We start from the raw sequence: 23,361 nt of genomic DNA, 5'->3' as shown, positions 1-23,361 counted from the left end.
AACCCCCCTCCCCCTCCAGAGCCACCTACCCTAACCCCCTCCCTCTCGCCATCCAACTCTGCATCCGGCCCACGGGCTCTTTACAACCACTGGGCTTACTATCACTCTGCTGCGGACTGAATCTGTCTAAGACCACAATGTGACACTGCTCATGCTGTAGGACAAAGAGGATTAGACCACTGGTCCTGTCTCGTGTACACAGACACACACACATTCACTGAAACACCACAGCATGAAGCTATGGACTAAACAAGCTCTGGCCCCTCAGGCTCAGTTTGATTGAGCATTTAACTGGATTATTGCTGCTTATTAGTTGTTAATGTGGTGGCAGAGGGAGTAGAGGGCATAGCTGCATTTGGTTGCTCGGCTCAATATCTACAGGCTATTACAAAGTCAGTGCAGCTGAGCAGTGCAGACACTGCCACAACCAATCAAACGGCCAACTCCAATTAGTTGTCCCTCTTTATTGAGTGAAGTCATGTTTTGCTCTTGAAATGACTCATGCAGACTTCTTGAGTATTCATTGTTTTCCTCACTGTGGGCAGCAAGTGCCAGACATTCCACACTTAGACTTCATTATGGTTTATAGCACCTCAGAAAATCATTTTCCATATTCTGTTTCTTTGACTTGACGCTCAGGTAAGCTCATGAAAATGAGTTTACAGTCTTGTCTTATTGTCTAAATGTGCTGCTGTCTCCGTCTCCTCTCAGAGAGGACGTTCCCCCTCCCAAGAGCCGTGTGTCGACAGCGCGCAGCTTCACCGTGGGCAGCCAGCGCTCCTCCCTGGGCTCCATGTCGCCCTCCAACCTGCACGAGTACGCCCTGAAGCCCCAGTACGACAAGATTCCTTCATCAGAGGAGTACGAGAGGCCACCCAGCCACAACCCTCTGCCCCCACCCTCTGGTGCCAAGATGGCCGGCCCTAACCTCAGCCGCATGGGGGCCATCCCCGTAATGATCCCTGCCCAGAACAGGGACGGCTCAATTGTCTAGCATGTCCTCTTCCTGAGAAGGGACCATGTAACAAGGGGAGAGAATGGAGGAAGGGAGAAGGACACAAGCCAATGAAGATGGAGCAAGAGCTGGGATGGGCTGACTCACCTGACTTTTAGCTCTTAATTATTTACAAATGGGAGTATACTCCTCTTGTGAAGACCTGGCTCTGCTGTGGTGCTGAGAAGAGAAGTTGAGTTGTACTGGAATCACAACAGAGCACATAAACTTTTTATCAAATACAAATACAAAAAAAACTTTTATGAATTTTACTTCCTGGACTTTCTCACAGAAAAAATGAATTAGTGTGGATATAAAGCAGAATGGTCAATATACAAATTATATTGTACATAAATGAATGCATGTCTTTTTTTGATATAGATGGCCCTTGCTGTAGAGATACTGTATGTTCAAATCAGATCCAGGCCCCTAATTGGCCCGCTGTACAGCTGTATGCATGCATGTATGTGTAAAATTGCAGCAGTATGTGTGCGTGAATATAAGTTTATGTATGTGGATGGGACTTGGGGAAATATATTGTTCATTTATTGTCTTTAAAAGCCTCCATAACAGTAAGATCATTTGTCAGGTGATCCGGTCTTTACTAGTTTCTGACATATTTTTAATTCCATTCATTTATTGTAAAATGAGATGGACTGACCTTTGGAAAAACTGAAAGACCAATTAGAGGAAGATTCACAGACTTGAATTAATCTTTCGACTGAGTTGAAAACAGTCTATTTAGGTCAGCCGTTTTCTGTTGAATCGCTTGCTATTTGAATTGTCCAGTCAGGATTTATGTGGGGGGGGCTGAAATGGACAGGATTGGCTGGAGGGGAGGGGGAGGTTCAAGCCATCACATCATGTGATTGGGTGGATTATTGCTTCTTGACCAAGCTTAAAAAACAATAAAAGGCCAGTGTCCACCCCCCACCCCTCCTCCAGAGACCGTAGAGGAGGTAGTGTATAGGCAAATAATGAGGGCAGCTGGACAACAAGGTTCACTGAGCAATCAGCTTTGATTGTGTTTGACTGTCAACAGACCCCTAACCTCAATGACCCCCGAAACATTTAGATCTCCCCAAGCACACACACACCTCATTAGCAGGACAAAAGCCCCACATCTTAATTTTCATATGTAGTAGCAGTCACCCCCCTCAGTGGTGCTGCATATGTTATACTCCTTATTTGCAGTCGCATTACAAGGAGCCAATATCTTGATTAACCTTCTCTCTGTGGTCAATATGAAACCTTTCATGGCGTCTGTAGTGTTAATTGGACTTTTTAATGAAGGATGTAAAGCCTGCGTGTGCGTGAAGAAAGTGCCCACAAAGAGGAACAAATGTGATAAGCCTTACAATGCTGAGTACTGTTTCTCAGTGTCAACATTACAAACACTTTGGTTCGGCTTCATGTTGCAGTTAGTCGTTGCTGGATAATGTAAAGGTTCATTCAGGCAGTCGAAGCCAGTCCTTGCAGTTTGTGGGTTATTCGACTCTTAGACAAATTCTTCCCTTGTTTGGAAAAATGTTTGGAGGCCCAACACGTCATCTTGTCTGTTACTTTACAAAAAAACAAAAAAACAAAAAAAAAAAGTATGACTACTTGGGAGTGGGCAGACTGTTTCTTTTTGCTCCAACGCCTTATTCTATTCCTTATTTCAGCCTTACACACCACCCCTCAGTTCACCTCTGCACAGCCCTCACAGCTGGATTCTAATGACTTCTATTGTGCCTTGTTGCCCCAGTTGAGTTGTGCCATAGCACCTCTGCTAATGTGCACTGTGCTATGTGCAGTAGCATCATCCACAGCCACTACAGCAGCATAATAATCAGTGAGCCTATTGTCTCCTGTCGCCTCAATCAGATCAAGTCTAGGATTCCCCACACCTGCTCAGCTCATATAGATTCACCCACCGCTTAACAAAACCTTTATCGGTGTCATAAAGCTTTTATTTTGTATTCCAAACATGACTTCATGTTGGTTTTTAAACTTTATTTAAACTTTGGCAAAGTCGATGTGCTTTTGTTTTTTAAAAAGAAAGAAATAACATAAATGGCTTTGGCTGTATGTATAAATATTTCTGTCGAAGTAACCCTATCTACTCACAACACAGTCGAATGATATAAAGATGATGTTTGTACGTATCTGTGATGCTCTGGCGTGCTGTGCTTGGCAAATCTATATCGAAAACATAAGAGGAGGGGCTTGTCAGTACAATGTAAATGCTCCCTGGTATGATTGGACATTTCTGACTCTGTGTGTGTGTGTGTGTGTGTGTGTGTGTGTGTGTGTGTGTGTGTGTGTGCGTGTGCGTGTGTGAATCCTAGCATCAAAGGAGACATGACAGTTGTAGAAACAAATTTGGCACCTATATTCTTTCACCAGACCTGGGCCTGCCTAGACAAAGAATTACATCTGTGTCAACTTTGTGTGTGTGTGTGTGTGTGTGGGAGCAAGTGTATTGTACAAGGAGAATTTGCTGTCAGGAGGGGCCCCTGTAGATTTTAGTTAGACTTCCACCTGCTGACAAGCTGTACGAGCTCGTAGGGAGGTAATCCTGTTACTGTCCCTCTATGTGCTCAGAACATTAATGACAACTACTACTAACAATATTAACTGTAGCTTTTAAATTTGCGTACTAATATTGTATGAAGATCTCCTTTGGGGTTTACACACTGTGTGAAAACCATTTTTTTTCTTGTGTGTATTTTTTGTGCTGTATTTTTGAATAATAAAAGTCCATGAAATTTAAAAAAAAGAAAAGAAAGAAAGTCATGTTTGTTTATAGAAGCAGTAGCGGCGTGCTCCCCAGGGCCTCGGCCTCCTGCAGCTTTTTGACTGTGATTAATTTTAATCAGCTGGTGAATTCCACCCCTTACACCAGGTGAGGTGACTTTCTAACCACTTAATGACTGTAATTAATCAATGAAGCAGGCAGGCACCATCACCTCCTGCCATTTCCAGTGCTCACCGCTCAGCTCTAGGATAGCACGCACAGGTTTGTGACCTGACTCGCCTACCAGGACGGTTGAGCCACCGCCTCATCCAGGCCATAATTCTAGTTTCAACATATTTTTGATTATGGCCAATTTCCTCATTTAGTTAATGTCTTGGGTAATGACTTTTATTGCAAGCAAGCAGTAATCAAAAACGTACAAAACGAGCTTTCTAATTACGTCTGCTGAACGATGTGAAATGCCTTGTTCATGACTCGGGGACACGTCATACCCATGTTAGTGTTATGTCTTTCTACTGTGACCACTGTCGCCTTCCTGGCACTCTACACACTTAACAACATGCTGGTGATCTTGACATGTGGATAGATCGATAGCTGATTATTAGCCAATGGCTCCACTGTGTGCAGACTGTTGACAGGTAGTCAATAAAAAGACTAAAGCACTTAGTAGCAGTGCTAAGCGGACGTCCATTGCTATAATTGGATGTCAGTAATAGATAGGACCCTGGAGCATTGATCTGTGGCTAGTCGAAGTCACTCATGGATCCTAATGGCTCCCCAGCAGCTCTGAGCATCAGGAGTTCTCTTGGTTTGTTCAGCTGCGGTGCCACCAGTACAATGCCTCCCCACAAATGGACGTGGTGGGATATAATGGCACTTTTATGGCCCTGCTTTCAAAACATTCATTAAAAGGACATTAGTGATGTGTGCTACAGCACGTATGCAGATTAGATTTATGGACTAAACGCTGTTCTCTCATTGAATTAATGTACAATGAGTCATACATCATCCTTCAGTGTCCTCCAGTGCAATATCCATTTGTGACATTTTTTATACCTCATGTCCTCATTCACATAGCTGAAGGGAGAGAGTGGTGTTGTGCTAAGCACCTGGGGATTTGCGCCTGCCTCCCACTCCCCGGCTCCCTCCCTTCTGCCTGGGTAAGGTATTAATTGTTTGCACAGATCAAGGAGGCTGGCAAAAAAAAAAGATCATTGGTTCTCCAGGAGGGTTTCCTTGGCAACCCTATCTCGTTGTACTCGGTATAAGCTGGCTGCTAGCGGGATGATTTATCTTGTAAAGCGCGATTCGCTCCCTCCTAACAAAAGAGGCCTCTAAAAGCACGGTCTCATCAAAGTCGCTCTCCTCCAGTGTGACGTCTGCTGTCACAGACGTTAAGCTTTCTACCGTTTTTAGAAACCTGAGTCAGGTTGGGAGAGGGTTGCAGAGGGGATTCTGGGTAGGATAGTGGAATATGCATATGCATGAAGAGGAGCCCCATCAGCTCCATTGGAACATCACTACATTAACATTTTGGCTCAGTGCTCTTAGCACTTTGGATGTAAAATGACACAGATTACGGTGTGAATATAAGCTTTTTACAGCACACATTGGATGAATGACTGAGGAGCTGCAGCCATTTTTGGACGTTTTCCCTCTTGTTTTTGGTCTCAGGAGTATTCAGATGGATACAGAGTAGGTTTAAGTGTACTATCAGGATTCTGCTTTGCTGATTAACTCCCAAAAAATCTAGAAAAGAAGCCTGAGATCCTACAGTCGGGTGTTACAATCGTACAGCGTTTTTGATTCATGTTTTCAATTCAGCGTCCTACATTCATACTTTAACGATCATAGTATTAATATCAAATGTGGGATGTTGAGAGTAAGTAAATAAATGACTGTACCTCTTCATCGCAACCAGTCCATCTGAGACTACCCTTAAATTAAAGCTGACAGTCTGAACTTTAAATACATAGTCATTGTGCCATGTCAAATGAGAAGGAATTGGAAAAGGAGCCATAACATCAGTGTGTCACCATGCAAACACTCACGGCACTCAACCGTATGTCGCCTTGAACAACCTGCATGTTGTGGCTGGAGACGGCGGATATTCTGTGGAGAGGGAGTTGAGCCAAACCTGAGCCAATCATCCCACTCTGTCTGCCTTGCCTGCAGCCAGCCCAGATTTCTCATGAGACCTATCCAGCTGCTGTGCACTCATTTGTCAGTCTTCCTCATTTCCCAGTCTGGGAGGAGGAGAGCGACAGTACATCCAACAACCGCCCCCACCTCTTCCGTCTTCCCATTTGGTTGATGTGGAGTCATCTGTTAACGGCTGACCTCTACACCCGCTGCATCTCAGTATGATCTGGGGTCACTATTTCGACCCCATGCCGTTCACATTTTGATGACTAATATGTGACTTTTGATGAATGACCTTCCCCTCTGTGCTCCAGGGAGAAGTGGGAAGCAGCAGTAGATGCATGCTGAGATTATACTCAGTCCAACAACATCATGTTATTTCAAGATCCCCCTCTCTCTGGGGGAACTTTGTCTGCTGAGCTTCATGGATCAGTGAGGTGACGCTCATCAGCAGACGTGACATTTTATTCACCGGTGGGAACATTTCGTGTGGCGCGGGCGAAAAAGAGAGCAGCACTTAACTCCTTCTCACAGGAGACACCCCACGTGTGGGGAAATTAACGTCATCGCAGTTGCTCCTCAACCTGCCTCCATCTGCTGCTGGGGGAGAAAAGAAGGGAGAGAATATAAGAAAGTTCACATCCAGCCACATGTGCTGAGAGGCAGGAACGTCTGGGTTAATATCCTCGCTGAAGCATCACACTCACGCAGCTCCTTTGATGTTTTGTCCCAACACTGTGCTCTGTTATCTCTTATCTTCCCTGAGTGAAGCTGTGCGATTGGAACCAGGAGAGCACTGTGGTTTAAAGCCCTCGCACCTAGATGGAGGTTACACATTGCAGCTCTGCTCAAGTTGTTCACAATGTGATTTGTACTTTTAATCTGCACCTCGGCCAGACTCTATTACAAGTGATCAACCTCCAATGCCATGTCATCAGGAGGGCACAATGGGGGCGAGCGATAAAATGTAGCCTTGGCAAGGGAATAGGGCTCAGTTTCCCTTTTTCCTGCCTCTGATGATTGGGGTCATCTCTGTTATTACCACAGCCATGTCAGTGATATATTGTATGTGTGTCTCTCTGTGTCTGTCCATGTGTATGCTCATGCGTATTAGTGCTGGGCGTGTGTATCCGTGTGCAGTAGCATCAGCCAGAGTGGCCACAGTGAGGGCAAAGGTCAGGGTGGTGATTTAACAGGATGGGGCAATCCCTTTTCCCTGTGCACCAGCTGAGCAAACCCTCCCCACCACAGGCTATTTTCAGCCAAGCAATTAGACAATGTCTCTTCCCCATGCTGGACACGTACTTCAGGCCACCTTCACAGGCTGAAACCTCCCCTCCATGCGGCACTGCAGCCATCACAGGTGCTAAATGAGACTGAGGCTCAGGATGGGGCGTGAATGGGGCAGCGTTGTAAATTGCTGTGTAATTCCCATAGAAGTCATCAGTCTGCATTTGTATGGGTAATGTCTTTGGAAAGGAAAAGTCTCACTGAAGAGACTATCAGTGTGATAGTATTCATAGAAGAGATTTAGTTATGCCACTTTGTCGTCTCATTCATAATATAGATTGTCATTTCCTTTCTAGGAAGTTTCTGAAATGGTGTTTAAGGGGTTTACTTGTAAGGTTTATATAGATACAAGGAATAACAAAATAACAGGAATACTGCACAATATAATGTAATTAAATTAAACCACACACCAAAAAAATGACCCTGATGATATCTGAAATATTAAATATGATAAGCTTCACACTTCAGGCTACTGTTAAATTTAAAATGTTCCTATTATTTTGTCTAAATATTGCACATTAATGATGAACCTGGGTATGAGAGCCACCAGCTGCAGATTTATGTGGTTAGTGATTTTCCTAAAAATTCTCCATGCCTCAGTTTACAGCAGTTTGTCTTCTCAGTGATTCCATGGCTGGAGCAGGAGACTAGTGAATCAGACGGAAGTCAGACGGCTTATTAATGTGGACTTCAACTGTCTAACAGCATTAAAAAAATATCTATTATCTATTTGCTCTCACAGGAATTTGTAGTGTAGCCTACTTCCTCATCTCAACAACTTAATTCTTAACAAGCAGGCTAGCATGAAGAGCAGACATCTCTAATGTGCTTCCACCTGTGTTGTAGTCCAGTCACCAGAACCTCAAGTCTGAGTTGTGTCATGAGTCCCTAGTGTTCGAGTCCAAGTCCAAGTCCCAGTCACCAAAGAAGAGTCACGTGTTCTGGGAATCGGGGGCCAGCTTCACAAAGATATTTCAGACCGGTCTGTAGCTTTGGTCCGGTCTTAATTTTTCTCATAGATTAGTCTAATGCAGGTCAGACTGCTTCACAAAACTGAGACTGACTAATTTTAAGACAGGCTAACTCAGGCCTAAAACCAGTGTTACCATGGTAACAATCAGTGACACCTGTGCTGACAAGTAACACACAGCAAAAAAAACACAGGAAAACATGGCTCATAATTTGTGGTTTGCTAAAGTTGTTATGAGAGAGAGCAAAGAAAAGTGAAGGAGTTTTTAGAGACTGCAGCAACTATTTTTCCTTATCAGATTATACAGCTTTTTATTGTTCTTTTTTTATTTTGAAAAAAACTGTTAATTTACCCAGAATTCATTGTACCACAATCCGGTTTAAGATAGTCAGGAGTTAAACTGCTTTGTGCAAGGGATGAATTTAAATGTTTATCTGAAGTCTGACTATTTGATCTAAGCCACAGTCAAAGTCTGTCTCTGTGAAACTGACACCAGGACTGAAGTCAATCTCCTGGTTCAAGTCTTTGACTCCAGTACAACTCTATAATTTATGATCACATGGCGTGCTACTGTTACTGGTACAACACCTTTAGTAACAAGCCATGTTGTTAAAGTGGCAGTCTCAAAGATTATCACTGAAATAAATAAATAAATAAAATACTTTTATGTCACTATCTATGGCCAAATGAGGCAACAGGTGATCGAGCCTATGACCCACTGTTGTAATAATAAATCCTTGCATTTTACCGTTGTATGAACCGGTGTCTGGTATGACTGACGCGCAAAATCACAAGGAACAGAATCACTAGCACGAAGTTAGTCATATGTGGTTCAAAAACAAACCTGTAATGACCATGTTTCACCACAGGTGTCGACAAAGATAACGAACGTTGAAAAAAAAACCTCGAAAACCTCAAGAAGGTAACTTCAAATGTTCATACTCCTCTCACTCTCCTCATCCCCATTAGTTTTACTGAAAACTGGCTTTATTTGCTCATGCAACATGTCATAAGCAGGCCCCCGTGCTAACAGTTAGCTTATGTCACTTCAAGATGTCATTGAGGAGGAAATCACTGTGATTGCGCCGGGGCCTCCTCTATTCCAGCCAGGTGTGCTCCTTTTAGCTGTGGACCGATAACAAACACCTGTGTCTGCTAATGAGACTCAGGAACGATGAGCGAGGTTAGCAGTTAGCAGTTAGCAGTTATCAGTTATTCTCCGCAGAGTTTCAGGGCTCACCGCTTCACTTAACCGAGGTAAGTCTTTGCTGTTCGTGCTAACATTTTGAGGCAATGTGTTAATGTCTGTTAATGTTTGTGTGCTGGTGTGAGTTTCAGTGTCTCGCTCTGTGGACAATGTCGGCACTGCTGAATGTTAGCTTGTGCTATGCTATCTGCATTTTATTTGAATGAACAATGAATTAAGTTGTTGTATTGGTTGAGCTCGTGCTCTTGGTGGTTTCAGTGGTAATATAGGTGATTTGTGGCTTTCCTCATAAGTAATTGTTGTTTTGAAAGGTGCTTGTTTAACAAGTGGTGCTTATTAACTGCGGTGTATGCTAGAGGTTAATATAGTCTGTTTGCTTTATGGATATTATATGACTTTTGCAAAGGAATTGCACAGGCGTCATTAATAACATTTTATAATGCCTGCGTTTATTTTACCGAGCTACTTCCAGGACGCTTGTATTGTGCATGCTGGCTCACTGGGATGATTAATTGGTTCACCAACAGAACAGGGGGTGGGTGGGGGGGGGGGCGGGTGGTGTCTGTTTGTCCTCCCCCCGGAAACTTTGAGCGTTAAACACTTAATTTCCTGCAGTCTGGAGAATTTTCATGCACCAGTTTGTGCCATTTCTGCATTAATTTATGGTGGAAAATACGAAATTCAGGCACCAGGTGACAATTCAATATATAATAGAATATAATGCAGTAAGGCTGTCTAATTCAAATGTCCCACACTGTCAACAACGCTGCTGTTCTTTCGACTGGACAGCTGCTGCGTAGTTAATGCTTGATTAACTTGTCTTTTACTTTAAGATTAGTTAGCAAACTAGCAAGCAACACATCTAAAAGTAAACTTGAAACATTTTTGAGAAAAAGTGTCCTAAGATCAGATCTTGTCTTCCACCTCTTCCCTTCTGGCTCCTCCATTGTTATCAATCTGCCTATCTGAACAAGGCTGCTGACTGAGATCTCATTACATTTGCAACAAAAGATCCAGTGATTGTATGAGCTCTTAATTCATATTCATGTAGTGGGAGAAAAAAAAAAGACCCAGTGCTGAAGAAAAAATACCCACCCCTTTCAGTATTGTTGCATCTATGAGTAAGAAATACATGTGCTCTAGGCCTATGATCCCTGATACATTGATTTGACACTCCAATACCCCCAGATAAATATGCAAATTGATCATTAACAATGTGAGATGTTACAGCAAATGTGCCTTAAATGAATGTGAAATTATTATTCCTTATTGATCTGTTGTTCGACTGTTCGATGCTTTTATGACACTGATTGTGAAATCATTTCATATGAAGATGTAGCCAAAGCTAATACCGGAACTAGCCGTAGCTAACATGTTAGCTTATTCCAATGGCCTACACATAATAGACTCCACACAATGGCTGGTATGTGCTCTGTTTGTGCGTTTTCTTGGGGGGAAATTATTAATTGTCAGTCCCCAGTCTCTGCTGTGTTTGGCTTGGTGGTGTATGCCAATGAGGACTGAGATTTGGTGGCTCCTAAGGACAAAGTAATAATAAAGTACTAATGAAAGCTTAACATTAAGGGACATCTATAGATATGAAACACTGTACTGAGGTCGGACCCTAGACACCAGATGTTACGTCTGTATGCATTCACATAATATTACATTACATGTGAAATGTTCTGGTGCAGGAAAAGCAGCTCCTGGAATAATTAAAGTACATCAGTCTGCACTGGTGCAGCTAAATCTCACAGCTAATGAAGCCCTGCTGCATCAGGTGTCTGAAGGTCATCTGAATCCATCCTGGTGGAAATAAAATAAAAAGACTTGTAGGATTAAGTTGCATTGTTTCCATGGTCAGATAATATCAGGATCAGACAGACGAACCTTGAGTATCTTATTTTACAAGAAAGAATACACGTAGAAAGGCTACTGTCTTAATTTGTTGTGATAAGCAGCAGTTATTCTCTGCTTTGTTACACTGTACCTTGTGTTTGTGTCTTTGAAGGTCATGGCTGTGTGAGAACGTACTTATTTTCTCCACTGCTTACAGAAAGGCAGTGCTCAAGTGTTTTTCTCCCACTGGCTGAGAGCATATTGACACACGGTGTCTTGTAATGTATTTACAGCTTCTTACTATGGCTTGTGTCGTGATCTTCAGATACTCAAGTTTTCATTTTGAGGGCCTAAGGCTTCAGTCATCCCCTCGATTACTTCAGACATCAAACAACACATGTACAGTATGAACAGTGATGTGGGAGGATCAAAAGAATCCATTAAAGTCAAGAAAACAATTGTCTATTTTTGTAAGGGCGTACAGCTACAGTTGGCTTGAACCTGGTGTCAGAATATATTTACATTGCAGTTTAAGCAAACAGGGGATCTACGGCCTCATCTTCTCCTCAGAAATGTACATGTGGCTCTGACAGAGCAGCCAGATTAGCTCGTCTCATTCTGACCACTGTGAGCAGTCAGTCTGAAAGATTATTGGATACGTGCGTCTAAAGCATTATGCTAATTTCCCGGGGTTCACGGGAGGGCTGGATCCACTGTGCACTAATACAGCGTTTCATATTTGAGGCCGGCTTTTACTCTTTTGATCTCATCCTTGCCTGAAATGTAACATTTACCCCACCCGCCACTTGGATGTTTTACCCCCTTTAAACGATTCAACTAATGATGAACGAATGAACTCGGTTTGAGATGCCTCAGCATTTGCTTAATACAGTAGAAGAACCGGCGGCGGTACTGTTAGACCTGCGTTTATAGGCTTTTTCTCAGGAGAGTGGAAACACCGGGGGAACGTTACCACTGAGAATGGGATGCCGTCCCATTTAAAACAGGAAAGTATTTTTAGGAGCGCCCAAGCGCGTTTGTTTGGTTGTGATTAGAACTGTTGTCAGCAGGGAGAAAAGACTATAAGCATTCCTCTGTAATAGCTGTTTTTTCTAGGGGAAAAGGATGGTGTATTAGCCAGAGCTGATGCATTGTGCTACATGAGATTAAGGTGATGGAAACATGTATAGTACATATTATTAGGAGGGGATGGTGAATATCTATAGGGTCATCCCAGGTATTTTTCTTCCTCTTATTATGATCCCCTGCCTCTTGCATAACCCAGACTAGTCATCTCCCAGAGACAGGTTTTGTTGACAATAGCTTTGAGGCGTCAGATGTTCTTGTTTGCCGATATCATGTGAGCTCTGAGGCGCAGAGAGGTGTGCCACCAGTTATGAGACAGATGACTCTCGGTATTGGGATGAATTCCAGGCTCCATGGTTCAGACAGCTGACGAGTGAAGACCGTGGCTTTATTTGCCTCTTAGCTGAGCTCAAGCAGAATAACAAGACACTCAATGAGCATCTAGCATGCCATGCTGCTCTTCTAGTTGTGCAGCATGTGTGACGACACCGTTCATGTCAATCCAGGCACGTAACCAAGCACATACTTCTGGTCAGAGGAAGTCAACCTGCCAGACTGGTTCGACTCACTCAGGTAGGAAGAGATGACAAGGCCACTGTGTATTATACCTGCTGTACAGCATCTCTGCTTTGAAACTGTGTTGCTACTGTTGCCTCGCCTTACACTGTTGGCGTGTACACTGATGCCACCATGTGTACAACAAGCAAAATTACATGATGAGAGGGACGTGATAGTGTTGTCAGGTGTTGTCATTCAAAACGGTGAACTTGAATGTTGTTTTAGAACAACACCTTTTATTTAGCACCAAACACGTAGACAGTTAAACCTGAATAACTGCATCAAACTGTTATTCAAAAACAGCAGTATTGAAATGTTATGCTTTTTAGTAGTGTGTATTTGTTGGTTTTCTGAATTGTCTATCATTGCCAATGCTTTTTTGGTTTTGGACGGATGGATGGACAAAACAAATAGTTTGACAATGTTCCCTTGGGCTCTGTGTAAATGTGATGGGCATAAGTTTTTTTTTTTGTTTTTTTTTCTGACCAAAACAATTAAATTTATTCATTTATTTAATCAGTCAAAGCCTCCATGAGATTAAAATGTCATAACCAAGACAGACAACACAAGATATATCACAAAATTAGAATTACACAGGAATCCGGAATGAAATGTGTAACACAGTGATACAAAAGACTTAATTCAAAAACAAACTAAATTCCTCTGTTTATAACGACCTGTCTGAGCTGTCTAAACGTATAAAAAATAAAACCAATCTAAAAGAAATGAGTGTGCAGCTCCAGTGACTTGAATCCACAGAGCCCAAACTTTGTAATGTCTAACTGCATTAGGTTCCAGGCGGGAGTAATTGATTGATTGAGAACTGGCAGGTTAATCAGTAATGAAAATAATTAAGTTTAACAAGTTAATTCAGTGTTTTTAATTGGATCAGTATCAGGTTTTCACTCCATGAAACCTCTGTAATGTCTGGAGTGAAGACATCATTACTCACTGATATGTGAAACACCAGAGCTGCTGCTGACTGCTTTTGTCTCATCACGGCTCTCGGTTGTAGTTGTGTGTGTTGTTTGATAAAGAAGCTGCATTAACTGGATCCTGTTTTCACCTCGTCAGACACCCGGTTCTGTCGATCACCACAGTGGATAGTGTGTCTCTTTGCAGACTAATAGCTTCTCTGTTCCTTTCAGGCGGTAACTTCATCTGATTATTGACAACAACTAAATCTGGCTGCAGTTTCGATCAATGAAAACGACTCTGGCTGACTGTGTAGTTTTGAGGAAATGAAAACTGGATGCTTCATCAGTTTATGAATCTTTTCCAAAAAAAAATTTATGAAAATTGTAGGATTTTCCAGTAGTTCTTTTTATGAATTGATAATCTTTTAATATTCTTTTAAATAAAATGTTATATAATCAGTTTATGGCTTGTGCAAGTCCAAAACCACCCACTGTGTTTTATTTGTGTGCTTTCTCACACGCAGGCTTTTTCTCTTCTTTGTCCATCCGAGCGCTGCCCCAGCCCCACACTGTCTCTGCACCCTGACAGGAAGTGACAGACGAGGCAAATCGAGGCAAGAAGCTTAGATACATGAAACCTGCAGCGGAGGCTGAAAAGACAGGTTCTGTCCAGCGGAGGGAGGATTTGTAGCAACATCCAAAAGCAGTTTACTCAGGGAGTTTAGGATTTTGTTGGTCAGTGCTTAGAATAGGCTGTGCCAGAAATAGCTGATAGAAGCAGGCAGTGGCTCTGGCTGAGCACAATAGGTGTGATGTAGAGTTTGGAAGTGGATTTCATGACTCAGGGAGATGACATACCTCCATGTATTGTACATGGTGTCTGAGCTGCTGACCAGGCTGCAAGGAGTTAGTTCTGACCTGGTCAGAAACATGAGATTAGAGCTGAAAGATGAGTTGATTAAATGATAAATTAATCTAATTTGCAACAATAAATTGTCAATGGTCAAGTCATTTAGTTAAGAAAAAACTTTGCTTCTTTTTTTTTTCTTCTATGATAGTAAACTGAATATTTGAAACTGTTGGTTGGACTTAAATTGAATGTTCTCTGGAGACATTTTAATTAGCATTTCCTGATATTTTATAGACTAAATGATCAATTGAATAAATTATCAGCAGATTAATCACTAATGAAAATCAGGGCTGCAACTAACAATTATTCTCTTTCGATTTAATGTACCCATTATTTTCCTGATGAATGGACTAGATTAATTGTCTGGTCTATAACATATGAGAAGATAGCCTGCATATTGTGAAAGAAATGTCCATTACAAGTTTCCAGAACCGTTAGTGATGTGTCAGATGTCTTTTGTCCAACCAACAGTACAAAAGTCAAAGTCATATAATACAGAGATGCAGCAAATCCTCACATTTAAGAAGTTTAAACCAGAGAATGACTGGAATTTAATGACTTAAATAGTTGTTCATAATCATAAGATTTCCAGAAAATATTCAAATTTGAGAAGCTGGAACCACAGAAACTTCAAAAATTAATTGATCATCAAAACTGATTACTTGGTTAATCGTTTGCTCGAATGAAAATAGTTGTAGACCATGATGGGATTGTGGTATCATCTTGGAGCAGTTATGAGGGCGTTCTTGTTACATGTTTGTTTCTAGCAGTTTGACTCCCTCTCCTGGTCAGAAGCCTGAACTACACTGTATTTGGAGGTTTCGTGTGCGCAGGTCTGTGAGGAAACTTAGCGTTTGTCCCAGGAGCAGGAGGCATTTACTTGGCAGGAGGAAACGCAGGCAACCCACATTTCCCACCAGTAACAGATCGAGCCAACATTTGATTGATGCATGGCCTGAGTGCGTCGGCGACACGGCGCTTCATATCAATCAGAGAATGTTGCCTGAATGCTGTGGTTATTCAGTGTAATGGGAATGTCAATAACGCTTGCATCCTCTGATGAATACACAAGTACCGTGCCATGATTCACCCGGTGAAGGCTGCTGATGTTTAAAGCACTGTTACTGAACCAAGCACAAGTAGCTGATGTGATGCATCATGTTTCTGCAGCTTTAACTGTTACCAAGCAATTTTCTAATAAGTCAGCAGTGCCGAGCGAACTTCATCTTCTGGCTCTTTAGGCGATTGATGGCCTGATCAGAGGTGCCTGTAATAAGTGCTAAAATCCTTATAGCGGCTTCATAACTACACAATTAATAGTGTTTAAAGCACTTATGAAGCAGATGTAAGTTGTAGCTGAAGTAGTTTATCCTCTTTGGGAGTCTAATGTTGGAAGTCGTTAAATGTGTAAATGTGGAGTGTCAGAAAGAAATATAGCTTGTTTGCTCAGTTCAGTGTATGTGGGCGGAGGAATAAAAGCCCAAAAACAGAGTTAGTACACATTTTTTAATAACATGGCACAATTTACATAACACAAGTTTAAATGAGGAGCATGCTGAAGATTCAGTCGCTTCATTTTTTCTCATTTTTGTACATGATCTAGAAAGACTTCTTTTTTTTTCCCTGTACATGGTAAACAGCAAAAAAACTTTCTCATTTAACAATCTTTTTGAAATACGCATCAACTAACCACTATGGCTCCGGTGGACATTTTTATGTTGGATTAAAAAACACTGCACAACATGATATCACAGAGTTTGAAGCGCACAACTAAACCTTCAGTGGACTACTAAAATAGATCTCTGCTCATTAGAAACAAACTGTCCATAGTTTAGACTTGCTTTTTTGTCTTTTGATTTTGTAGGTACAACAACTTAGGAAAGCACTTTAATACACTGTTTGACCAACAGAACCTATTTCCAAAACATGTACTTTACACTCCTTCAGTAGGGCTAATGTGCTGTCATTGTGTTTAATGTGCTGCATTCTCCCCAGAACAAGACTGAGTGAAGGAAGAATGGGGGGTGAGGGGTAGTAATCTTAACATTTGTGCTGCTGGCTTTTTACATTAAAAATCAATTGAAATGCAATACTTCCATCAGCGGTTTCTAGGATTGTCACCACAATTTATCATAGTTGAGAAACCAATTCTCAAAACATTTTTGTTGAATCCAAATTGCTGCCTACAAACCCTGCGTGGACCCAGTTCAAGCTCGTCTCCGGCTGCAGGGACCCAGTGTTTGTCAAGTCTGAGTTGTGGAGAGAATACAGCTTTCTGTCCTTTATTGGTGCACAGTCAGTAGTGGTGAGAAGGCCAGCTTTCAGAAAGGGAGCCCAGACATTTTTGTTGCATAGTTGAATATGGGGTCTCTGGTACAATGCTAATCAGTTGCGTCAACCAAATGAGAAAAAAAAAAAAAAAGAAAGGAAATAGCAAAAAGCACATTCTGAATCACCACCGTAACACTCCTCTGTTTACATTTGTTCAAAGTAAAGCTTTCAAAACACCCTTTTGCATATTTGTACCATGATTTTTAATCCATACAGCGTGAGCACAGCGACTGTACACATTATCTACACACTTTGCTGTCAGTGCTAAAGTACCTGTACATTCCAAAACTGTTCATTCTTACTCCACATCACTTTGCTGTACAAGAGGAAGAATCAACACAAAAAGCTAGAGCAAACTGGAAAAAAAATCTTAAAAATTTATTTTTTGTTCCATGATTATTGTCTCTTTGTAGTTTTATACAAAAACAATTCATTGTGTGGGCATGGCTCTGCCCACATAAGTTATTCACAGCTATATTACAGTCTTGCTTTGCCCAAAGCTAAGTGCTTGGTGTGAGTTCAGTGTTAGTGAGGCACAGGGCTGAAGGGGCACCGAGTCTGCTGAAGCTCAGCTCACCGTGCCTCGATGTCTTTGTGAGCCGGCCTGTCTCTGATATCTGTGGCCAGGGGAGTAGTCCGTCTGGGCGAGCCGGGCCGGGCACCCAATGTGGGGATGAGTGGGGGCGGGGCACTCAGAGAGGCGGTGGGCGGTGTTTTGTTGAGGATACCATTCTGATGGGCTGCGGCTGCTGCGGCTGAGGGGCTGACCCTGGAGAAGTGCATGCCCGGGAGTCCAGGGGCCATGAGGCCCGGGGCGGGGTGCGGAAGGTGTCCGTCAAGGGCAGGATGGTGCATTGCAGGGTGGAGGCGCCCGTGCTCATAGTCCTCTCTGAGCATGTTGAGGCGGTCGCGCTCCTCCAGGTGGGCGCGCTCCTGCTCCCTCCTCTGCTCCAGGGCCAGAGGGTGGGAGTGGTCACGATTAAAGTCATGAGGCTCACGGTCCCTGTAGGCGCGCTCGGCCTCGTAGAGGCGTGGCGCCGCCAGCCGGTGCAGAGGGTCATTTCTTAGCAGCAGGTCCCTGGCCAAAGGGTCCCGTCTGTGAATGTCCAGGCCCCTGTAGGGGTCCCTCATTGGGTCCCAGTGGAAGGCAGGGTAGGGGAACCTGTCAGCTCCTGGGATGGGGCTGATACCCATGAAGGGCGCCACCACTCGAGTTCTCTCCAGACTGCTGATGCTGTTGATCGGGTGGACACCAGCCATGCCCATAGGCACAGGCATCGAGGAGGGGGGGTGGAGGTTTGGCGTGGAGGGCGCCTGTGCTGGGTGCTCACTTGGCCTCTCTGTAGCTCCATCCTGTTCCTCTTTCCTCTCCTCCTTCACTTTCACCTCACTGCTCTTCTTCTGGTGCTCGTACGGCAGCTCCACCTTCTTCTCCAGGACCTCCCTGCTCAGGCTGCTGTTGGGCCGTTCGAGGCTGGTCTGTCGGACGTACGGGGACGCCGTCCCCCTGTTGGACACTTTGTCCTCTGACACCCGGCCATCGTGGATGACAGGTGTGTCCTTGTCGCTGTGCTGGTTGTCTTTGAGCTTGTGGTCGTCTGTGCCATTGTCTTTCCAGGACTCAGAGTGGTCCCGCTCCCTGTCTTTTGCCTTGTTCTCCTTGTCCCTCTGAGGTTCTCCAGAAGCAGGAGGCAAGTGGTTCCTGTGGTGCTCTGGAGGCCGGCTGTGGCCAAGTAGGCTAATGGGGTTTACAGGGACTGGTGACGAATGGCTCAGGTGGCGGTTCTCCACAGAGTCCCTAGATATACAAACACAGTCCTCCCATCAGAACCACTAACTTTTGTTCAAAAGATTAACTAGGACAATTTTTATTCCAAATTAAAACTCATGTAAAAAACATGAACATGCAGAATATAAAGAGAAATAATGAGGTAACAAAGGAAACAGGAGTCATGGTAGAGTCTCTGCTGTACTGCACCCACCTGTCCTTGTCGTCTTTACCGACCAACGGGTCCCGCTTGTCAGAGTCTCGGTCCCTTTCATGTGAGCTGACTGAGGTGCTCCTTTCAGAGTCTCCGGGTTTCAGCCAGGGAGGTGGTGTTGGGAAGGAGGGCGGCGTGCGGTGCAGGCGGTTCCACGGCTCCTGGTGGCTGCTGTTGCTGCTGCTGTTGAAGTGCTGCTGTGCATTGGGGCCATCTTTATGGCCGAATACTGAATTTGCCGCTGTTAGGGATTCAACACGTGGAAAAACACGGAAGGACGCAAGTTAAATGAGCATCTCGACAACTTGATCTGGTCTGTATCTTAATTCCATTGTTCTTATACAACATCAGTAACAATAACTAAACGTTGCATCACAGCTGTAGAAACATTAAGTGATAACCACTAAATATTACTGCATCATTCATGAGGTTAAAACTCACTTAGTGCTGGATTTCCCAGTCCTCCGAAGGCTGATGAACTGAGAGAGCCCAGTCCTCCAAATGATGCAGGTCTTGCGAAAGGTTCTGATGGGAGACACATCATGTTACCATGCATCTAATCGACATCTTAACTTTCCTTTTTCAGAGGGACACCGAGAACAACTGAAAAGTCCTCTTACCTAAGTGAGATGCTGGGGTGAGGAAGTTTCCAGGATGGTGGGGCGGATGGCCGAAGGGACCAGCTGATGGGTGTGTAGGACCTGAGGAGGGAGAGACAGAAGGCATCACAGAAACATCGATCAACCACAGAGGTGACTAAGACTATGATACAAGGTAGGTAGTTTAGAAATAGTTTCTCCATTGCACATTGTCTTGAGAGCATTAACAAGTTTATTTCTCAAAATGTGTTATATATTTTGTGTGTTTATGCATAAGAAAAAGAATATCTGTTGATATATTGTAGCCGTGCTAAAGGTGAGGCTCTCAGGATGGCAGTGTTGGTATGTCATTCAACACATACTTTGGTCCAGACTGAGATATCTCAAAAACAAAATGGAGTTTTGTGAAGACATTCAAGATCCCCAGAGGATGAAGCCCCCTGACTTTTAATCTGGCGCCACAAACAGGTCAGAATTTGGTTCAGATATTTCAGGTCCCTCTTTAAGATGACCTTTAAATCTTTCTTCAGGTCAGGGTTTTAATTTGTCCAATACTTTGGTTTGTGACCAAATATCTGCAAAATTAATGCCATTCCCATCAGCCACATCTCATAGAGACATGACACTGCCTCCTTTGGGGAAAACAAGGCAAAAAAATGTGATTGAAAGCTCCAGAAAAACCAACGACATGTTAATTATTCTATGTGCAGTCAGTAAGTGGTTGACATCATTATTATTTTCAAGTTGTGGATAAACCCTGTTGGATGTTTTGCCTTGTATCGTTCACAGCTGAACTCAGAAACAATAACGTGAACAGACAACAGCTCACTCTGAACAGCAGTAACTGATCGACTGCAGCTGTATGTCAGAGGCTACTGGTGTTAACCATCAATCAATCTCTCTACCCAGAGATCTGACACACTCACCTGCAGCGGAGAAGAGCGTGGCGGGCCGAGCCAAGTCGCTGGGGTGATGGATGGCGCCAAAGAGCCCCGGGCCCGGAGGTCGACTCAGGAACTCAGGCTTGAGGCCGAAGTCTAGCTTGTGAGGGTCGACCTGCATCTGCTGCTGGAAGACGCCAGAGCGACACAGAGAAACACATGTAAAACCCTTCACACAGCTGCAAAGGTTCCACTGGGTATTTTACAGGTTATTGTTTGTGTTACGTTGGGCACAAGGATACATTTTGAGTCCCACTGACTGCCAGGCTACACTCCTTTACCAAGCAGTGACTTTCCTTAATCATTATACTCCCAACAAATGATGTTGTTATTGCTGCAGAAGCCATACAATTTAAATTACTTGTCATTTTAATTGTCTGAACAGTATTTTGTTAAGGGACTTGCAACAGTAGAATCACTATCAAATGAGTAGAAAGATCAGCTTTTATCTTTACAATATTCTTTTGATATCAGTGTGCAATTGTAACCACAGTTGTAATTAAGAAAAGCAACAAGAAGAGAAACAGAAAAGATGACTCCTTTCTGGAATTAATTATTCAGAAATATACTGAACTGATGCAGTCAGTATGAAGACTTAACAAACCCTTGATTTTTTTGAGTTAATTGTTGATGTACACTAGTCGCCCAGAGTGATGGTGAATCAGCTCCAGGAACTTGTCAGAAAATGAGAAATAATATTACATTTTTGGAAAAAACATTTCAGTCTCTTTGTGAAGTGGCATCTTAAAGTTGCAGTTTGGTTTTTCTTTGCATGCTAAGAGTAAAGTATGTTGATTTCTTGTGTACTACCTGTAAAAACAGTTTACCTCAACTATGTATTCTGTATACAGGTAGTATGTAGGATGAAAGTGGAACACATCTAACTTCACACTGTGTTAATACATAGATTTGGTACAGTGCAGAGAGAGAGGAGTCAGGCGAGTCCTCACCTTCACTTTCTGCTGGTGGTGGTATATTTGCCAGGCGATATGGACATGCATGGCGCACCACTTCCCTGGTTTCTGTAAACACAAGACAAAAACACAATGTCACAAATGAACTCTTATGTGTAAACTTGTATCTGTCATTCACATAAAAGTGTGGAGCTGTTTACATCTGTTAATCATTAATCATCATCATCTATAAGCTCTGCTGTATTCATCTTTGAACCCAATAATAGGGTCATATTCCTCATGTCAGTCTGATGTTCAAGGTTTTTTAGACCACATCTGATAGATGCATTTCATTGTCAATGCAAATTAACTTTGCCTCATATAATCATATTGAACGGTCAGATGACATGAACACAGCACACCCTTCTCTTTACCCTCTCTTTATCTGAGAATGGCATACTGATACTTAGATATGGTACAGCTCCATGTAGCAGCTTTGATCATATATTGTTTATAAAACCCCTCCAATGAAAGTGTTTAACCTTGTTAACATCCATATGATGTTTTTATATAAGACATGTCATGAGAGATAAACAGTCAACACCATAACTGCAGTGAACCAACCCTTTCAACTTGTGGGGATGGGGGGGCGGGGCTAAATAAACCCGAAACCTTGTCCGTACAGAGAGCGAGAGTTTGCATTAGCAATTCTGGTCTCAACAGACTCCTCATGCGATGTTTCCTCTAACACTAATCATCTTGATACACATTGCTCCTTCACCAGTCACCAAACCCTTGTTAGTACAGACAGACAGAGTTTGCATTAGCACAACCACTAACACTGTGTCAGCCACTGCCAGTTACAAGCTAACAAACAACATAACCAATTAGCTACGCTAACTGCTCTGATTAGTCTCTGTAGTCGCCGATTTACAATAAACTTCTGAGTCTGGGTCTGGCTGAGGCTCAAACATGTGGCTGAGTCTCTCTGACGTTTCCTCCTCTAACCATCTTGCTACTCTCTGCTCTTTCACCTGTCCACCTGGAGCAAGCAGTTGGTGGGCGGGGCAAAAGGCCTGATCCAGATTTTTCAATAAAATCTATGTTTGATAAAATATTAATCATAGCAGAGACTTTTACATAGTATAAACATGTCTGGAGAGGAACTTTAAGATATGGTCAGTACAGTGATTACAGCTGTCAAGTGATGAATGTTTAAAGTCTAAAAATTGCATTTCCACATCCGGAGGATGCACTTATCTCCACAATGAGCTTTGTTGAGGAAACTAGTGCACTCAGCCTCCAAATACAGCGCTCATTTAATTAAAGACACTATTAACTTCATTAGCAAAAACCCTTCAAGGCATCATGGCTATTATGGTGTGTGTGAGGGAGCAAGAGGCCGAGACACTGTAGGGAGTGAGCACTCACCCTGAGAATGGGCCGAAATGGATCCGTTAGCTACATGAGAGAGGGGGAGAAAAACAGGTTGAGTTTTTTGTTTTCAATCATCCTGGCTCTAATTAGTCTCTGTGTGGAGTATTCATTATGGTCCAAATAGAAATGTTGAAATGTCCCTCTGAAATTAATCATTTCAGGAGTAATTAACACATGAGTGTGAAACGGGGATCTGCATACAAATAAGACAAACATGGCAGCTGAAACAGGAACACATACGCTGACGTCTATGTTGTCTAGAAACTAACTGTATATGAATATTCTTTACAGTGACTTAATTTGGTTTTGAAAGCCTTCACCTGATAACTTGAAGGCTTATGCAACATATACAGAGAGGCTAAAGGTTACTTCTACACTGCGAGTGTTGTGTGTATGTGCTCTTACCCTGGGGTCCTTCTGTAAGAATGTGTGTGGGACGGCTCCAGGTCTTGTGGACACATCCAGTGGATTAGAGGTCTAGAGAGCACCAGACACAGATCGAAACAAGATACTCTGTAAATAACT

General features: G+C 43.0%; 2 protein-coding genes and 1 long non-coding RNA gene across 9 annotated transcripts in view; 2 read left to right on the top strand and 1 right to left on the bottom strand.

The window, feature by feature from the left end:
* cxadr (CXADR Ig-like cell adhesion molecule) overlaps positions 1 to 3,744 on the top strand; it is a 39,096-nt gene extending 35,352 nt beyond the window's left edge. The window contains exon 7 of the mRNA XM_023417784.2: positions 712 to 3,744. Coding sequence (XP_023273552.1) covers positions 712 to 994 — 283 coding nt within the window. The 3' untranslated portion in view covers positions 995 to 3,744. The remainder of the gene's footprint in view (positions 1 to 711) is intronic.
* Positions 3,745 to 16,140: 12,396 nt separating this feature from the next.
* Positions 16,141 to 23,361, bottom strand: part of auts2a (activator of transcription and developmental regulator AUTS2 a) — a 308,038-nt gene continuing 300,817 nt past the window's right edge. For 4 of the 7 annotated variants that reach the window (XM_087177002.1, XM_087177006.1, XM_087177005.1 and 1 more), the window contains 8 exons: positions 23,242 to 23,313; positions 22,831 to 22,860; positions 21,457 to 21,528; positions 20,492 to 20,633; positions 19,587 to 19,667; positions 19,408 to 19,491; positions 18,967 to 19,219; positions 16,141 to 18,782 (listed from right to left, as the gene is read on the bottom strand). In XM_087177002.1, coding sequence (XP_087033128.1) covers positions 17,558 to 18,782; positions 18,967 to 19,219; positions 19,408 to 19,491; positions 19,587 to 19,667; positions 20,492 to 20,633; positions 21,457 to 21,528; positions 22,831 to 22,860; positions 23,242 to 23,313 — 1,959 coding nt within the window. In that variant the 3' untranslated portion in view covers positions 16,141 to 17,557. The remainder of the gene's footprint in view (positions 18,783 to 18,966; positions 19,220 to 19,407; positions 19,492 to 19,586; positions 19,668 to 20,491; positions 20,634 to 21,456; positions 21,529 to 22,830; positions 22,861 to 23,241; positions 23,314 to 23,361) is intronic. The other 3 variants (XM_023417712.2, XM_087177003.1, XM_087177004.1) reach the window with 3 other exon arrangements.
* On the top strand, positions 19,620 to 21,617 carry LOC147818476 (uncharacterized). The gene is made up of 2 exons (XR_015437927.1): positions 19,620 to 19,740; positions 20,475 to 21,617. It is a non-coding gene; the product is annotated as an uncharacterized LOC147818476 (long non-coding RNA).

The sequence above is a fragment of the Seriola lalandi genome, unplaced genomic scaffold (genome assembly GCF_002814215.2).
Source record: "Seriola lalandi dorsalis isolate HSWRI2012SDOR001 ecotype SW California unplaced genomic scaffold, Sedor1 jcf7180002054577, whole genome shotgun sequence".
Classification (NCBI taxonomy): Eukaryota; Metazoa; Chordata; class Actinopteri; order Carangiformes; family Carangidae; genus Seriola; species Seriola lalandi.
Note: the sequence above shows the minus strand (reverse complement) of the source record. Positions and strands in the feature narration are given on the sequence as shown.